Source organism: Cornus florida, unplaced genomic scaffold (genome assembly GCF_030987335.1).
Source record: "Cornus florida cultivar Cherokee Brave unplaced genomic scaffold, ASM3098733v1 CherokeeBrave_3.0.0_Hap2_Chr01, whole genome shotgun sequence".
Classification (NCBI taxonomy): domain Eukaryota; kingdom Viridiplantae; phylum Streptophyta; class Magnoliopsida; order Cornales; family Cornaceae; genus Cornus; species Cornus florida.
The window spans coordinates 10,475,592-10,493,308 of NW_026775571.1; the positions used below are offsets into that span (position 1 = coordinate 10,475,592).

The 17,717-nt window shown below is 35.4% G+C and overlaps 1 protein-coding gene across 1 annotated transcript; it reads right to left on the reverse strand.

Moving 5' to 3' along the window:
• Positions 1 to 2,527: 2,527 nt before the first annotated feature.
• LOC132287117 (protein REDUCED WALL ACETYLATION 2-like) lies at positions 2,528 to 17,458 on the reverse strand. Its single transcript, XM_059789656.1, has 16 exons — positions 17,156 to 17,458; positions 12,642 to 12,733; positions 11,577 to 11,714; positions 11,438 to 11,494; positions 11,242 to 11,314; positions 8,609 to 8,767; positions 5,859 to 6,008; positions 5,516 to 5,771; positions 5,285 to 5,406; positions 4,820 to 4,906; positions 4,635 to 4,723; positions 4,475 to 4,537; positions 4,265 to 4,321; positions 3,957 to 4,053; positions 3,727 to 3,885; positions 2,528 to 2,858 (listed from the first exon to the last, which is right to left on the reverse strand). Exons 1-16 carry the CDS (start codon positions 17,186 to 17,188, stop codon positions 2,853 to 2,855), a joined length of 1,638 nt encoding a protein of 545 aa, XP_059645639.1. The 5' UTR covers positions 17,189 to 17,458; the 3' UTR covers positions 2,528 to 2,852.
• Between the last annotated feature and the right edge of the window lie 259 nt (positions 17,459 to 17,717).

Consider the following 17,717-nt stretch of genomic DNA (forward strand, 5'->3'; position numbering starts at 1 on the left):
AGTTCTCCTTCTGATCGACAATCCACCACGGGTTACTGCACCTTCATAGGAAGAAATCTAGTAACTTGAAGGAGTAAGAAACAGTCAGTTGTGGCTCGGTCCAGTGCTGAAGCAGAGTATCATGCCATGGCACACACTGCTTGTGAACTTTCTTGGTTGAAAACTCTTTTACAGGAACTTGAGATTTCAGTCCAGTACCCAATTACTCTTCATTGTGACAATCAAGTAGCTATTCATATTGCTAGCAATCCAGTCTACTATGAGATAACTAAACACATTGAAATAGATTGCCATTTTATTCAATCTAAAGTTGACTCAAATGAGATTGTTACACCTTTTGTTCCTTCTAGTAGGGAGCTGGTAGACATCTTCACTAAGGCGCTTCCCAAGAACTCTATTGATTCCATATGTAGCAAGCTGGGAGTTATTGACATTTACTCTCCAGCTTGAGGGGGAGTGTTGTACAGTATTGTATGAGTTGTTACGTTGTACAATATTCACACGTGTACAGTTAGTATTGTATGAGTTGTCACCTACCCCTTATTATCATATATAGAATTACCATGTAAGGGTTTACTTGTTCTCCACTCACCTACTCCCGTATCCTCTCCTATATAAACACCATTGTATTATTGTATTACTCGCTCAATAAGATATACGTTTTCATATATTCTCTCTCTCTCTCTCTCTCTCTCTCTCTCAACAACTAAAAATAGTGAAACCTTTGACAAATATAAGGAATTAAATAAAGAGTTAATAAAGTAGATAGAGCATATGAAGATTTCTATGCTAAACTAGGAATCAAAGATGGGGAGAAGAATATATATAAACTTGCTAAGCTAAGGGAGAGGAAAACTAGAGATTTTAGCCATATTAAATATATTAAGAGTGAAAATTCACGGAATTTAGTAGAAGACGATATTATTAAAGAAAAATGGATAAGTTATTCATAATGAGGGAGAAATTGTAGGTGTATCCCCTTGTGATTGAAAGAGAATTTCTATGCAACATCTATTAGACCAGTCATACTTTATGGTACCGAATGTAGGGCACATAGGAAACAACATTTGCATAAATTGAGTATGCAAATGTTGGGATGGATGTACAGTAAGGCTAGAAAGGATAAGATTAGAAATGATCACCTTCGGGAGATGGTTGGAGTAGCACCAAGTTGGTTAACCGAATATCTGACTCTTGCTAAAAGTACATGATCAAGACACCGAAGTTTTTGGTAGTTTGTATTCCGTGTTAAAACAATTGGGGTGCTGAAATTTTCGTCGAAGTCTTAAAATGATCGTTAGGTTTGTGGAGCAAGGATAATCTAGTGCCCTCCAAATTCATCCCAGTAATTTGAATTTCATTGGCAATGAATTTGGACCACCTAGCTCAAGTAATCTCTCCTCCGTCTTTTGCATATAAAGTACACATAGATGTTGGATCACGACTCTTAAATGATGCCTGATGGTGAAGTTATAATTCTAATTTGTTTTTGTAGATGTTAGTGCTTTTTCAGGATCTGTTTTAACTTTCAGTAACGAAGTTACGTATTTTATTGCTTGGATGTCAAAAATATTGCTGGACATTTTCAAACATTTGGTTATCTATAAAATGTTCTACAGAAATTTTCGACAATTCCTTTTTGAGGATATCATATTTTGAATTACAATCAAATTATGTCCAAACATATAACATGAACTTGACAATGAAATATAATAAGAGTACACTGCATCTATATGAATATTATCATATATATGCCTGTACACATTTCAACTTGCATGTAATGTTTATCTATTATGTATTCAAACATGAATATATATTCATATATGCGCTGTACATGAATGAATACAAAAATCTGTGTTTTATGGATGTATAAAATACAAAAACATCACATTCAAATGTACTTTTTAAGATTTGTTAAATTGATTTTGGAACTTCCAAGTATACATCAAAACAAGGAGGTAAAAGCTCTTTTTGTGTAAAAAGTTTTACGTGAATGGTAGTGTTCTGGTGTGAAGCATTCTATATTTTGAGATTTAATACAAATGTTAATTATCTTTTAGTTTGGGTTTTGACTTGCTACATTTATAAAATGGGATCTTCGTTACTTACATCACTTATCCCCATCTTAATCTATATATTTACGCTTTTTCAAAAAAAGAGAATAAAAGAAAGAAAATCATCAAGATTTGTATATTTAGAGCAGAGCTGGAATAATTGGACACAACGTAATGCCAAAGATCTCCCTAATTATTATCACAATAGAGTATACAAAGATAAAGGGAAATTTGTGTTTCATTTTTGTAAAAGAAAAGATAATTTTAGAAATATATGTCAGAATCATTGTCTTTATCTTTATCATGTATAAATGAGATTGGTCACATGAGTATTGGGAGTATGTTTCAAAATTATATATTTACTTTTATAATCTTTTAAAATAATTTTAAAGCAAAATTTAGCCCAAGTTCTTAAATACCCCGGAGTGGCCCTACCACATTTAAGGGATGACCCCGGAGTACAAACAACAATATAAAATAAAAATAAAAATAAAAATAAATAAAAAAATATCGCAAAACATGATAGTACCTCAATTAGAGGTTGAATCTTTTACTCGCTTTAGTCGTACAAAAATAATGACAACACATGGTACAAACCTTGCACTCAGAGGTTAAAGTTCATCAGCCACCTTCTTCTATACAAAAATTTGTGCCCAAAATTAATACCTATAATGGCAAACCGCCATTTCTATACCATTTGCACCGCGCTGTGGTAAGAGCCTCCGTGCTTCATACACGTTTAAAGTGGACATCTCGAGGACAAAATTCGATTTTCCATTGCTATACATTTCCGAAATATCACCCCTGTTGATTTCAAGTGGATCAAAAGCATGAGGAGACTAGGTACAACATAATCACAGCTGAAGATGGTTAATACCAAAAAAAGAAAATTGGTTACTCGGATGAAACGGAGTGATTGTCATTAGGAGACATTTTCCATGCAATTTGGGAGTGAATCAAGTGCATTCAGGTGGGGAGTCATGATTCCCGCTCAATATACGCCCTTATTTAGGGTATTTCTTTAATGTGTGTACTTTAGTTATGAATAATAAAATTCTCTAGTGAAAGAGGATCATTTTTCTTTTCTTGCAAATCTTCCTTTCTTCATCACGATGGATAAAGTCAGTTCGAGCGCTTTCTTCTCAGTTTGAGCAGTTTCCAGAGGAAATAGATCTTCGTACGCTTACCAAAGTAAACTTTTTTTTGGTAGGTATAGCTCCCGCCTCCCTAATCTCAAGTCTGTATACTAGCATCCCTATAGGATCAAGTTGTATACTACTCATTTTCCATGGGGTCAATACCTCTTTCAGGTATATATATGTGCAATTTGTAGGATTTATGAAATTAAGGATACTAAATATTCATAATTTTTTGACTGTAAGATGTTTCGCTAGTTGCATATCCTACCAATCTTGTCAAAATATATTTCATACCCATATCCTAGTGTCCATGTATTGGCATGGGTACTTCACTCATTTATACGAGCCGATGTAGCTAGTTTTATCACTTGTTAAAATACCAAAATAGTAAAAAGGAGATTGGGAGTAATGTTAGCCATTTGTCTATTCAATACAAGGGAAGTGCATGTTCTTGCATTTTATACCACCTAACCCCCCTCACATGAAAATTTTCACAATCAGATAAATTCAGATGATTTGACGAGAATTCTTACCAGCACCTGTGGGATCTTTAAGAGTATAAAAGACAAAGTGTACAAAACACTCAAGATTGCTACCACTGTGATTATGTTGTGCATCAGCCGTTTATCGTCTTTACTTGGCACGAACGCTGTTTTCAACCTACTCGTCAAATCAAAGAGCCTGTAGGAAACCTGCAAGCAATGAAACGACATTAATCACTTGAATTTCACGTAGATTTCCGGAAGTGACATGGTTTACTTACAGCAATATATATGGAAGTGGTGAGCATGAAGTTCAACATAGGGTAGTCTGGGATCAAAGAAAGCAACAATTTAGGCTGACCATCGGGCACCCCTGATCTGCATAATTTTAACATTCTGCTTAGGATTTAAAAAAACAAGAAGCCAATAGAGTGGAATGCGACCTCCAATCAAAGGAATTTTACGGAACTATTTTGTAAATATCATTGCTGCATTTGCAAATCAATGGAAGTACCAGCTTATGCAGTCAATACTATTATTAATATTATTATTATTATTTTGACAAGTGCACCAGCTTATGTAATCATACCTCAACCATATATGGATCTGTGAGATGTAGGTCTCCAATGTGATCTTTCCAAGCCATCTATAGAAGGAAAGAGAACATACCATAAAAAATGTTCAAAACATATGTATTCCAACATATAAACAAACTCTCTTTATCTTATCCTGCGATGATATCTGAAGCATAGAGGAAAAGAATTTAAGAAAATAATGAATCAGATCCAAGGCCACTCACGCAAATAGGGTCAAGGAGTAGCTACGGAAGTGCTGGGTGACATTTCGCAAGCATATGTAGACACTGATCAACAAAAAAATAAATTCTACTTAAACCACAAGCAAAAAAAGGTTTTCATTATTTATAATAGCACAGCAGTAGGGGAAATGGATATGCTTACGTTATGGGGATCCATGACGTGTAAGGATGGTACTTGTTGTATGTAACCTTGGGAAGTTTGTATACATACTCAAACCACAAATATCCCATCTGAAAGTTACAAAAATAAAACAACATAAATAAATAAATAATTTCATCAGACACATAAATTAAGGGGAAAAGATCTGGCTCAGATAGATATAACACCGTCAAGGAAATAATCACAGCAGTTGTCTTGATTAAAATCCTACGTTTCATTTCTGCTTCCTCCAGTTTCTCCATCCACCTCTCAACCTACGGTAACAAATGCTAACAATTTAGCCATGGACTTAAGATTTGGGGGAGGGGGGCTATCAGATAATTAAAATTCAGTCTCACCTATTAAAAAAAAATAGAAACAAGAACTATATATAAATTATGGGCCCGCTTGGTTTGTAACTGAGAAAACAGTTCTCAAGAATTTAGAAAACAGAAAATTGTTCTCAGAAAACAATCAATTATAGTTCTCTAAAACAGACATTTTTATAGCTGAGTTTTCAAAAAACCGAACCAAGCAAAATTTTTTGTACAATGTTTTGTTTTCAGTTTTCTAAGAACAAAAAACTATTTCCATAGTTACAAACCAAGCAGGCCTATGCCTCAGAATAATTGAAATATCATACAGAAACTTACCGTTGGGTGAAAGTAAGCATATATCATTCCAATTATCCATATGTATCGATCAAGTCCTGAGCGGAATTGCCACTCATGCAAGACGGGAAATTTTGGTTTTGAAGGATCTGGGTCACTATATCCTGCAATGCAATTTATATATATTGCCGTGTTTAGAATTTAGTAATGCTCAAGGCTAATTGGGTAATGTAGAGAAGAAAATAAAAAGAAAAACTATATTCAGTTGCTTACCAAGAAGGAAAATAAACGGTCCCCAAACCAGGTCAAAAACTCCAGGTACTTCCCACATCAGAATGACCACTAAAAAGCAGGCAATGATTTTTGCAGCCATGACACTCCCAATCTCATTATATTTGTTAAAAATACCAAGTGCCCCATAGACCATTAGAGTAAAAAGAGTGTGCATGGGGCATATGTAGTATAGCATGTAACTGTTGTTAAGAACGATGCAGCAAAATAACACTAAAAAGTTAAGCCGCCACATCATCTGTCAAATAAGAAATTAACACAATCAGAAGTGGAGTAGTATGAAGAGAACTTGGATTGGAAATCATTTTCCTAGGAGACTACATACCTGAGCAAACCTAGCAAGGCTGAAATCTTTGCGAATATAATAATATGAGAAGTTCCCAAATCCAGTCATCCACACATAGGCAGCAATAAAAATTCGTATTGCATTATAAATTTCTGTTGCAGCAAAGTAATGGTACATTAAAAATAATACCTGTACATAAAAGAAAAGAGTGTAAGACACAATCATATGGAGGGGACACAATGGTTCACACTTAACTACCTGTCAATAAAAAGACACAATTCATATGGAGGATACACAATGGTTCACACTTAACTACATATCGATAAAAAGAAACCATTTATGTTTATGCTAAGAAGCACGGACACGGATACGGGACACGGATACGACACGACACTGACACGGCGACACGGCAAATCCAAAAAAATAGGACACGGACACGGCAGGGACACGGTGAATAGTATATATATATATATATATATATATATATATATATGATGTAGTACTTTAAAAATTACTGAGTATTACTATTTTTCATCAACCTCATAATGAAAAAAACACAAATCATAACTCATAACTAGTAAACTATAAAAGAACAATGTTGCAGAGTTATAAAACCAAATAAAAAACAAGACATTAGAATAATAACTAGTATCATTTAATCATCATTGCAACTTTACTCCAAATACAAAAGCATAGACAGAAAGGACCATTAACATTCATGACTGTTTAACATTCAGGACTTTACTGTTAGCACTTAACATTCACAAAAACCTAAAGGCTAGTCCCCAAAAAAGATACAAAAGCAAGTCAGTGTACTATCATCTATTCCCATCTATCATTTGACCTAGGGCTTTTACCATTTACAATACCAAAAGGGTAGTACAAAACAAAAAAAAGGAACATATCACCATTCAAAAAAAAAAATTTCCAGAAGTGTCCGTGTCCGTGTCCGTGTCCGCGGAGTGTCCGTACCGTGTCCGAGCCGTGTCCGTGCCGTGTCCAAAAATTCAAAAAAAATAAAAAATTCCAAACACATTTTTTGGCGTGTCCGACACATGTCGGGGCGTGTCCGTGTCCGACACGTGTCGGACACGGATTCTTCGCTCATTTTGGAGTGTCCGTGCTTCCTAGTTTTTATGGCATGGCAATGCAACAACAATAGTTATATGCAGCCTAACTGGTCCTTTTATGAGCATGTGCATGTATCATGTCACAAGTAAAAGGAGCTAGAGTTTATGGCTTGACAAAGAAGCTACACCAGCATTAAATGGTTGAATCATGCATATCTGCCCACAGTGAACGGCAGTTTATAAATCATCCAAATTCTGTGATAATGAATTTGGCCTTCATCTTATATATGGTGCCAACATAAAGTAGCTAACCAAAATTTCTGAGGCATTGTGTAGGCAATAGAATTCAAGGTGGTTAAATACAATTCTTGCAACGTAAAAGTCAAAAAAAAAAAGAGAAGACAACATGGTTTCATGTTGTGACTCGTCAAAAAACACATGATAGCCAGTGACTTAACAGAAATTTTATCACCAAATAAGAGTGATATGACAAACCCTTTATCTATATATTGTTCTTTCACTTCTCTCCAGGTTAAATTGGTTCCCAACAGTTTGGAAATTTTCTAAAACTTCTTTAATAAACATTGAGTTTTAGTTCTCCATACAAGAAAAACTACTTCTACACAATTGTAGACCTACTAGGCCATCAGATTTTTGTATGCCATTTAACATGAATATTAATAATCACCCTAGCATTTAAATCTAGTAATAAATTCAGAATCTTGGAATCATGATACTGGAATAGCTTAGAACTGAGAAAAATGTTAGATGAAAAATCAGAAGCAAGCGAGAAGTACCCGGAAAAATAAACAAAATGATAAAATCACCAATAGTTTAAAGACATCACTCCAAAAAGATCGAAACCATCCCTTTAAGCATAAGTGCACACATCCGCGCATGCTCCCTATTTCAAATAATATTTAGCATTTCTTTCCTCAAATCAACGCATAAAACTTACTACAATTGTTTGAGATTGGTCAAATGAATCCTATTTCGGCATCCCACTCTATTTAAGACCATAGTTTCTAATAAACTACAACTACCAACCATGTATTCCATCTTATGATCGTATCTCCACATCAACATTGGCCATCCTCTTCTCCTAGTATTACCTTCAATATGTACCATGTCACTATTCCAAACTGGTGCATAATTGATCTTTACTACATGACTAAGCCACTCCACTAAGAGAAGTGTTACTTCCACTGTCTCATGAATGTGTTCCTTTTTAATATCTTACCAAACACCACTATTTAGATATGCATTTTAGTCATACTCATATTATAGAATGTGTTCCTTTCTTGTCCATCTAGATGGCTAATCTAATAGTATCTCCCTACCTCAGTTTTTTTTCCTACTTATCTAAGTTAGCAATAATTTCCTTTAGATTTTTGTGAGAAGTTGTCAACAATTTTTTTTTTTTTTGACAAGTAAAGAAGTTGTCAACAATATTTGCAGAGAATTGTCAGTGATGTGGAATAATTTGAATTATGTTGAATTTCGCACTTATGCTTAAGATCGTAAGCATGCTTAATGGCATTTTCTGAAAAATGAAGGCAATGCCAGAAAAAAGATCTCTCTTTTATATAGTATAGATTTTACATTTGACCACAATAACAACTATATCTGATTAAACTCCAATATTCACCTTAGCAGTAACAACAAAATTAGAGAAAGAAATTCCAAGAATTCGATACATCATCGTAAGAACTGACTAACCTGCATCCAACCTCTCCACTCCTCAGTCTGATGCCTGTTTAGATAGAGTATTGATTTCCCTGAGAATGTTGACTTATCGTGATGGATCTTGAAAGAAGTAATTGCCGAAACTATGATGAGAAGGAAGTAGAGAAATATGAAAAGATCGCGACTGTAACTCTGCACACACAGATGAGGATTAAGCGACAAACTAATTAGAAGGTACAACATTATCACCGATCAAGTTAATATTCAACGGCATCACAGCTTAAAGTACATCAAACAAGCACCTTATCTGCAATTCATGCAAGTTTTGGAGACAACTATGTAAATCTGAGCAAATGGATGAAAATGGAGAATAAACTCCAGTTGATTCATGAATTTTGAAAAACAAACTATTCAAAAGAGATATTGAGAAACAAATAATACGATAATATTTGAAATAAATTTTAATAATGGACATAAATTAGCATATATATTTTTGATAAGTAATAATTGTATAAAAAGCGTTCAAAAGGGGGAAAGCATCCCTCAAAAGCTACACAAGGCCAAATAGAGCCTCTAAACCCTCAACGACTCCAAAAAATCTACAAACTCCTAAATGGATTTACAATTTTTCCCTAGAACCCAACAAAAAAGCATGCTAATAATGGAGAACTTCAACGTCCCAATAGGATTCTCCTTTCCTTCAAGGATCTCCTATTTCTTTCAAGCCATAAACACCACCAGACGCACAATGGCGCAACCCTCCAGAAATCATGAACTTGGGCCCCTGCTATACAACCTCTCCAACCCAACTGCTGCAGCAGAAATTATATATAATTGTACTTTACCAGGAAGGCATGGAATGTGATTGACACCCTATGTAATCCTCATAAGTCATCAAAATGACTAAATAAACTGAAATATCATCTATGGGGCTAGCCATGGGTGAGAAGAAGAATTAATGATAGGGTAAGGACCGAATCCTTAGGCTCTGACAGAGAGTATGCACAAGATCCATAAGCAATATAAAGTAAAGTAAAAGCAAGTGCAATGTGCACGGAATTTTTTACGTGGAAAACCTCAAAGGAAGAAACCATGAGACCTGGTCCAGTCAAATCAAATTCACTAAACCAAAGAGATATTACACTGGGTTAGCAATTCAAATGCCCCCAACTCCTAATTACCACTTGACACAAACGGTTTATATATAGATATATATATATATATATATATATATATATATATATATATATATATATATTTACCTCTTGACACAAACTGATACCCCAAACTCACACTCAGAGCTTCCAGGCACACAGTTCACTTCGTCAACAGATTTTACAATCTGCTTCTTCAATAGCACTTTGATCCCCAGCCAAGTCATCCAACCAATCTCGGATGATTGAGAAGTTAGTGTTGATCTTCAATTTAGCGCACCAGCAATAAGTTGTCAACACTCATATATATCACTCAACAACCTAATGCAGAATGATGAATGAAAATAATATAGATATATATACACACACACACACTTTAATATCACAATAGTGCTCTGTGAAGCTCTCTAACGTGTCTCTTTGGTATTCTGAGATATAAGGTGTTTATAGACAAAACAGAGTAGTAGAGAGAATAGGGTTTTAGAGTTTCAGTTTGAAAGGAAACTAGCTTTCCGGAAAGTTCGATCATTCGACATGAATCCCATGCCCTGTCTTCTATACTTCAAAAATTTTGAATCAACTATTTCTAAAAACAATTTTATGCAATTCAATTAGGATTTTTCCACACCAAAATGAAATATTAAAACCATAATGCATAAATGCACGAACCTTAATTTGGTGAGGGCATATAGTAATGTGAAAATACCTTTATAATCAAAGATGCTTTATACTCGAAGAATACCATTCTGCCCTTGGTTGTAGCTTCATCCAATTTTGCCTTTGGACAAGAGGTAACTAACTTTACACTAACTAGCTTTCAAAAATCTATCTAAATATAAAAAATTACAGACTCTAGTTTTGATCACGAAATATGCCGACCCAAGTCCTGCTAACCTAACAATAAATGATAATATGAGGGTTAAATAAAAAATTCTAACTCGTAAATCACATTCCAAGTTAAGTTAAGAACTATTGTCCTGTTAGTACATACAATTTAATATAACAAAGTAGGTAGAAAGATTTCACTATGAATCTGTTTCAAATTTGAAAATGTAAAATGCTTTCAAGATAGTATGAGGTCAAACCAAAGAATGGTACAAGCAAATGGACATTTTGGGTGTGACGAACAATTGTTTGACACTTATTTACTTAATACGAAGCAGTGTGTTCATCTTTAAGATATATTGTTCCAATACATTAAAGTAGTTGGAATTAGGCAGCATAAAAATGAGAAATCGCTAATGTCAAAAAAAAAAAAAAATTCTTCATTTCTTCCTACAATACAAAATTTAACAATATCCATATGTCACGCCAGGACTATATTTTGATTTCACATGAAATTCAAACGATGAAAACATTAGTCAAACTGGAAAAGAATCTAAATTTGTAGATTCTTTTACATATTGAACTTCCCTCTAAAATTTAAAACTGGTCTTCCACATGAGTCACAAAAGACAATGATGAACAACCACAATAAGGAATTAGAAGTATAAATAAGGTCATTGGAAGCACCTTCTTTGATTCGCCGATGAGATTTGTACGGTCACATAAGTAAAAGTAAATCAAAAGCGCACCAAATTCTGATCTGAAAGGCGACAAAAAGAGGTACGGAAGGAAGAAGAAAAATAAGAAAGTCAGCATTCTGATCCTTTGTCCTTCAAATTACTAAAAATTTATTATTGCATATTTTGATAATGAATATACTCACATGGCTCTCAGTGTCAATCGGTTTTCAAGCAAGAAAGACTCATCCATCAGCAAAAATCTGAAAAGATGCAGAACTAATAAGTGTTCTAACTTAGTCAATTTTAAATAATTAAAGAAGCCAAAAGCTGTCTATTACAAACCTGACAATCTGAGATGTCATATTTGAACTCCGAACTCTAGGAGACACTGACTGGAGACCTCCCCCTTCCAATAAAACAGCTTTATCATCTTCCTTAACTGTTCCATTTCCCAACTCAACTAATTTGATATTGGAGTGCCTGCAAGTAAAATATACAAATTGAAATTAGAAAAATGAAGGGAAGAATAACACGTCTGGCTTCGGAAAACAAAAAATACAGAATAAACACATTCCCTGCTGGTTGGGGGGGGGGGGGGGGGGGAAAGATAAAAGTGACACATTTCTAGAATTATTTAAGCACCTCAACTACCAACTGGATCACTCTTTATTTGTTCAAATTTATGCAATTCATTGGGTTCTGAATATTTTAATGATCATTGACTTTGAATTCTGTACTTATTACAGGCTTCACGAGACTACAATCTAATGGAATTTTCTACCCATATATGTTTCAAATCATTTTGTATCTTTTAATGGAAATATCAATGAATTTGAACATGATCTCTTGTAAAATTTCTGATTATGTTATCATATCTCAGAAAAAATAAAAAATTATTCCACTTTTATTTAAATTTATATACACAAATAAATAGATTAAAAGTATATCAGTGTCACTAGCAATCACAGAATTTTTCGTAAAAAGGAACAATTCAGGAATCACACTAGTGCAGTTTTGAAGATAAATTTTGTATCGTTGATCAAATTACAAATTAATAACCTTTTGTCTTCCACTCTTCTCTGGAAAGTTCGAATGAGAACAGAACACGTGATATTCCTCCTTTATCACTCAAAACTATTTTAATTGTCATAATAAGAAATTTCTAGAATGATGATGATATCGAAATAGTATGTAAGAAGTGTTCAAATTATCATGAATTTTCAGAATTATCTTTTAGAGAGGCAGGCTATTAGAAGACTTTGTAATACAGACAGATCCCAGTGTATAAATACTTTAAAGTTCAAATTTGTGACTTGCTAGCATAAAATATGATCATTTTCCTCGTAAGGGAAAAAGTTCTGCACGGGCAATACATATTTTTTAGAGTAGAACAACCATCTAACTCACAATTTGGATGGGACTGAGTTTTTCTTGTACTCCAAAAACTCTGAATATATCCAAGCAGAAAATATAGGAATAATCCCAAGGATAAATGACACCTGCAATCAGTAAATGCACGAAATTTGTTAAGCATATATTACCTTATGACTGAGTTCATAAAAGCATGGGGATACAAAACACCATAAGAAAAATGCCGTTAGAGAATATAAATACTTATATTATACTTGAGCTTAAGCTATTATTTAAGGTTTAACTTAAGTGTTTATATTCTCTAAGACGTTCCCTCATGTGTAGCCAGATTTTTTGTCCAATATCATCTACTTTAAACACTTAAACTATTAGAGAAAGTCTAGCTTAAGTATTTATATTTTCTAATCCACTCTCTTAAAATATTTATATTTTCTAACCCACTCTCAAAGTTTAAGTTGTTGGAGAGTGTAACTTAAATATTTATATGCTCTAACACAACCCCTCAGGTGTAGCCAATTTTTTGGTCCAACACATGTGCCAATAATAGTTATTGGGTGGCGGTGAAAGTTGAACTCATGACCATGCATTCTCTAACAAATGCAACTCAAATGCTTATGTGTGGAGAGGGAGCAAGCAAGAGAGAGAGAGAGAAATCTCATGGTTCAAGGTGCATCAGATATAAACAAATGTACATTAAGTAAACTTCAAATGAAAGAAGAGAAAAGCTATTTATGACTAAGAAAATTAGAAAAGAAAGAGCACTGAGTCAGATATATATTAATAGTACATAATTATCAAACAAATATTGTAATCATGATTCTGAATAATTCCCATAAAAATAAAAAATAGCAGTATGTTTGAACAACAAAGAAAACACTAATGTCTTATATATCTTAATTATCTTCTTTTTTTATAAATAAAATGTATTAGAAATCGTTCAAAAGGGGAACGCATCCCAAGAAAAAAACAAAGAACCAAACCAAAATAAAACCCTATGGACCCAAAGAAAAAAGTCCACAATATCATCTAAAGATATACAATTTCTCCCCTTCACCCAACTATAAAGAGAACTAATAATAGAGAATTTCAGCACCCCAATGGAGGTTTCCTCCCCATCAAAAGATCTTTTATTTCGCTCTTTCCAAATGCTCCACCAAACACAAAGGGGGATCACTCTCCAACAGTCACGAGCATGGGCCCCCACCCTCTAGCCCCTCCAAACGTCAATTAACTCCCTTGAAGACCGAGGCATAACCCAATGGATGCCAAAGAGACCAAAAATAAGACTCCAGCAATCATAAGCCACTGAACAATGTAAAAGAAGGTGATCCACAGACTCTCCATCATTTTTACAGATGCAACACCAGTTTGCTGTGATCTATCTTCTCTTTCTCAAATTGTCCAAAGTAAGAATCTTACCCCAAGCCGCAATCCAAACAAAAAAGGCCACCCTGAGAAGGGCCTTCGAACGCCAAACCGTTTTCCACGGAAAAATTGAACCATGAAAGCCAGCAAGACGAAGGAACAAAGAACGAACATCAAACCTCCCCCGAGGGGAAGGCATCCAAACCAAGGAATCAGACCCTCTACCGTCCAAATCATGTCTATACAAAAGATCCAACAAGCCAAGGACATCATCAAGTTCCCAATCCTGAAGAGAGCACCGAAAACGCACATCCCACGTAAGCCTTCCAATATCAAGCCGATAACAGTCCGCTACCACAGCATGTCTATCCACAACAATCCTAGAGAGTCTTGGAAACAAATGAGACAACGGGCAATCACCACACCAATGATCCTCCCAGAACCGGACATCCCTACCCTCCTGAACTTTGAATATAATATGCTTAGAAAACTCGTCCAAAACTCGTCCCACCCCTTTTGAATAAACTTCCACACTCCCACGCCAGCAGCAGATCTAACCGGCTTGGAAGGCCAACCCCTCTCTCCTCCCCAAAACGACACGATATAACCCTCCTCCATAATCGATGCATCTCACAACCAAATCTCCATAACCACTTCCCAAGGAGGGCCCTATTAAAGGGGATCAACCTCCTAATACCAAGACCACCCAGACAAGGACAATCACACTTTTACCCACATTAACTTTCAACCCTGACACTGCTTGAAAACAGACCAGCACACTCCTTAAATATCTAAGTTGGGACACGTCCGCATCACAGAAAACCAAAGTATCGTCCCAAAAAGTAAATAAGAGATATCCATCTACTGCCCTGAATCCGGGCCCATCCTGAATCCCCTGATAAAACTCAAATCCACTGCCCTCCTCATCAATCTGCTAAGGGCATCCATAACAATAATGAATAGAAAGAGAGAAAGGGGATCCCCTTGTCTCAAACCTCGAGAGCTTCCAAAAAGCCAGATAGGGACCCATTCACCAGTACAGAGAATCTAACAGAAGAAATACAAGTCTCGATCCACTTCCTCCATCTCTCCCCAAAACCCATCCTCCCCAGAAGATATAACAGGAAATTCCAACTAACATGATCATATGCTTTCTCAATGTCAAGCTTGCACAGAACTCCTGGAACACTGCTCCTTAACCTAAAATCCACACATTCGCTGGCAATGAGAGCAGAATCCAAAGTTGCCTGCCCAATAAATGCATTTTGAGACTCTGAGATGACACCGTCCAGAACCTCCCTCAATCTCAAGGCGAGAACTTTAGCAATAAGCTTATAAATGCAACCCAACATACTTATTGGTCTAAAGTCCTTATTAACATCGGACACAACTCCTTTCTTAGGGATGAGAGCAATGAAAGATGCATTCAACGACTTTTCGAACCTCCCATTAGAATGAAACTCATAAAAGGTACCCATCACCTCATGTCTCACCACCTCCCAGCTTTCCAACAAAAATCTCATAGTAAATCCGTCCGGACCCGGAGCCTTATCACCGTTGCAACTCTTCAGCGCCCTCAACACCTCTTCCTCTAAAAAGAGATTTTCCAAACCATCCCTATCAATCGTAGAAATTGAGTCAAAATGAAGGCCATCAAGACGGGGTCTCCACTGTAACAGCTAAAGCCTCAGGTAAAAAGAAGCTATCCCCCTACGCACCCCCTCCTCCGTACACAACTCCATTCCGTCCACTCGAATCCTCCCAATGTGATTGCCCCTTCTGTGAGCATTGGCAAGTCTGTGAAAGAACTTCGTATTACGGTTTCCTTCCTTAAGCCAAAGAGCTCGAGATTTTTGGCGCCACGAAATCTCCTCCAAAATAGTAATCTCTGCAATCTCCGCCTGACACTCTACTCTCCTATCCCACTGGGAGTCACAAGAATCTCAACTAAAACCATGCATCTTAATTATATGATCTCTTATTCTGATCACTAGCCTTCAAGCTTAACAATAAAACCATCAATCAGTATACATTCAAACCAAACAAATTATCCAACAACAACAGCTTAACCCTGAGAATCCCTACTTGTTCTTCTAGACGCTCTCTAATAAAACACAACTGACTACCTTGGATTCATGTAGTTGGACTGTCAACTCAACTCAACAAGCCTTAATCCAACTACTCGAATTTGATCATGTGAATCCAATTCTCCAATCTGCTCTATTTAGATCCATGTACATAATTCCAAGATGGACTACTTTATAACAAATTAATTAACCAAGGGTTGTAGCTTAGCGGTACCTCCGCTAGTTTCCAAATTGAAGGTTGAGGGGTCTCCAAAGTTGCAATGTGGGTGTTATTTGCCATGGGAAAAATAATAATATATTCATCCAAGAGAAGACACCCCTTCCCGGCCTAATCCATCAATCCTTGTAACAAATTTATGTGATGTGCAATGTGGGTGTGTTATTTGCCATGGGAAAAATAGTAATATGTTCATTCAAGATAAGACACCCCTTCCCAGCCCAACCCATCAATCCTTGTAACAAATTTCTGTGAGGCAAATGCCTCCCTGTTTACTAGAGATGTCATCCAAATTAAGATGAATAGAGCTGAATGAATCCTTGTAACAAGTTACTGTTAGGCAAATGCCTCCCTGTTTACTAAATGTGATGCAAATTAAAATGAATAGAAATCAAAGACTAGGCCTCCTTCAGTAATTATGGACTGACATACATTTGTCACTAGTTTTGCATGCCATTGCTTAAGCCAAAGCAACACAATTGACAACCTCACCATCAATCCAAAGCACGAATGATCACTTTTAAGCATGAGATATAAACACTCGGAATTCTAAATTTCAAAAAAGAATCCTGAGAATGACAGCAGACAATGTTTCATAATAGTATCAATGCCACTGTGACTGAACTACAAATGATAATTACATAGCATATAATCAATAAATACATATATATTACCTTACGTATAAAATGATCTCCAACCAAAAAACCGAAACTAAATCATAGCCAAATGAATATAGTTAACAGAAAAAATAAATAACAACCTATGAGTTTAATCATCTAAACCAAACTGCAATTACAATTCCGCCATCAAATTTATGATTACAACAATTTATACTAATGTAAACGATCGATGAATCGATAGACATCGTCGAAATCACATACCTGACCAGGGCTTAAAGGTCCATAGATCACCATTTTTTGAGGACGACCACCGTCTCTCAAAAAATTTACAGTGAAAGAAGAAGCAAATTAGTTAAGCATTACAATTATGTCAGTGTGTGAACATGATTGCTCGCTCGAAAACCAGATCTGAACGAAAAGAAATTCGAAATCTGGTTTGTTAAGGATGATGACGAACAAATGAACCCTAGAGTTATGGCGATAGTGAAATTGGAGAGAGAGGGCGAGAGAGTAGATGGAGGAAATAATAAGAGCTTCGGTTTAGAGTTCAATTAGTAGTTGTGAAATGAATCTTGCAACACTTTTTTTATTTATTACAGGCGTTTCTACGCGGTTGAATTTTGAATTTTTTTTTTTTTTTTTCTAACAATTAAGATAATTATTATTTATTTCCTTTTAAAAATAATTTTATTTTGTTTATGAATAAAAAAAATCTGGTAAATTATGGGTAGGAGCTAGGAGGAAAACATACTCGTCCACTTTTGTCCACGTGTGAACTTGAAAATTAGATCATTTACTTTAGAAGGTGAAAAAATAATATTAA

Coding starts and splice junctions, on each gene's coding strand:
- LOC132287117 (XM_059789656.1), bottom strand. CDS start 17,188: ATGGTGATCTATGGACCTTTAAGCCCTGGTCAG. Junction 11,495..11,576: donor ATGACATCTCAGATTGTCAG/GTTTGTAATAGA, acceptor GCATCTTTTCAG/ATTTTTGCTGATGGATGAGT. Junction 8,768..11,241: donor TCATCGGCGAATCAAAGAAG/GTGCTTCCAATG, acceptor CTGTGTGTGCAG/AGTTACAGTCGCGATCTTTT.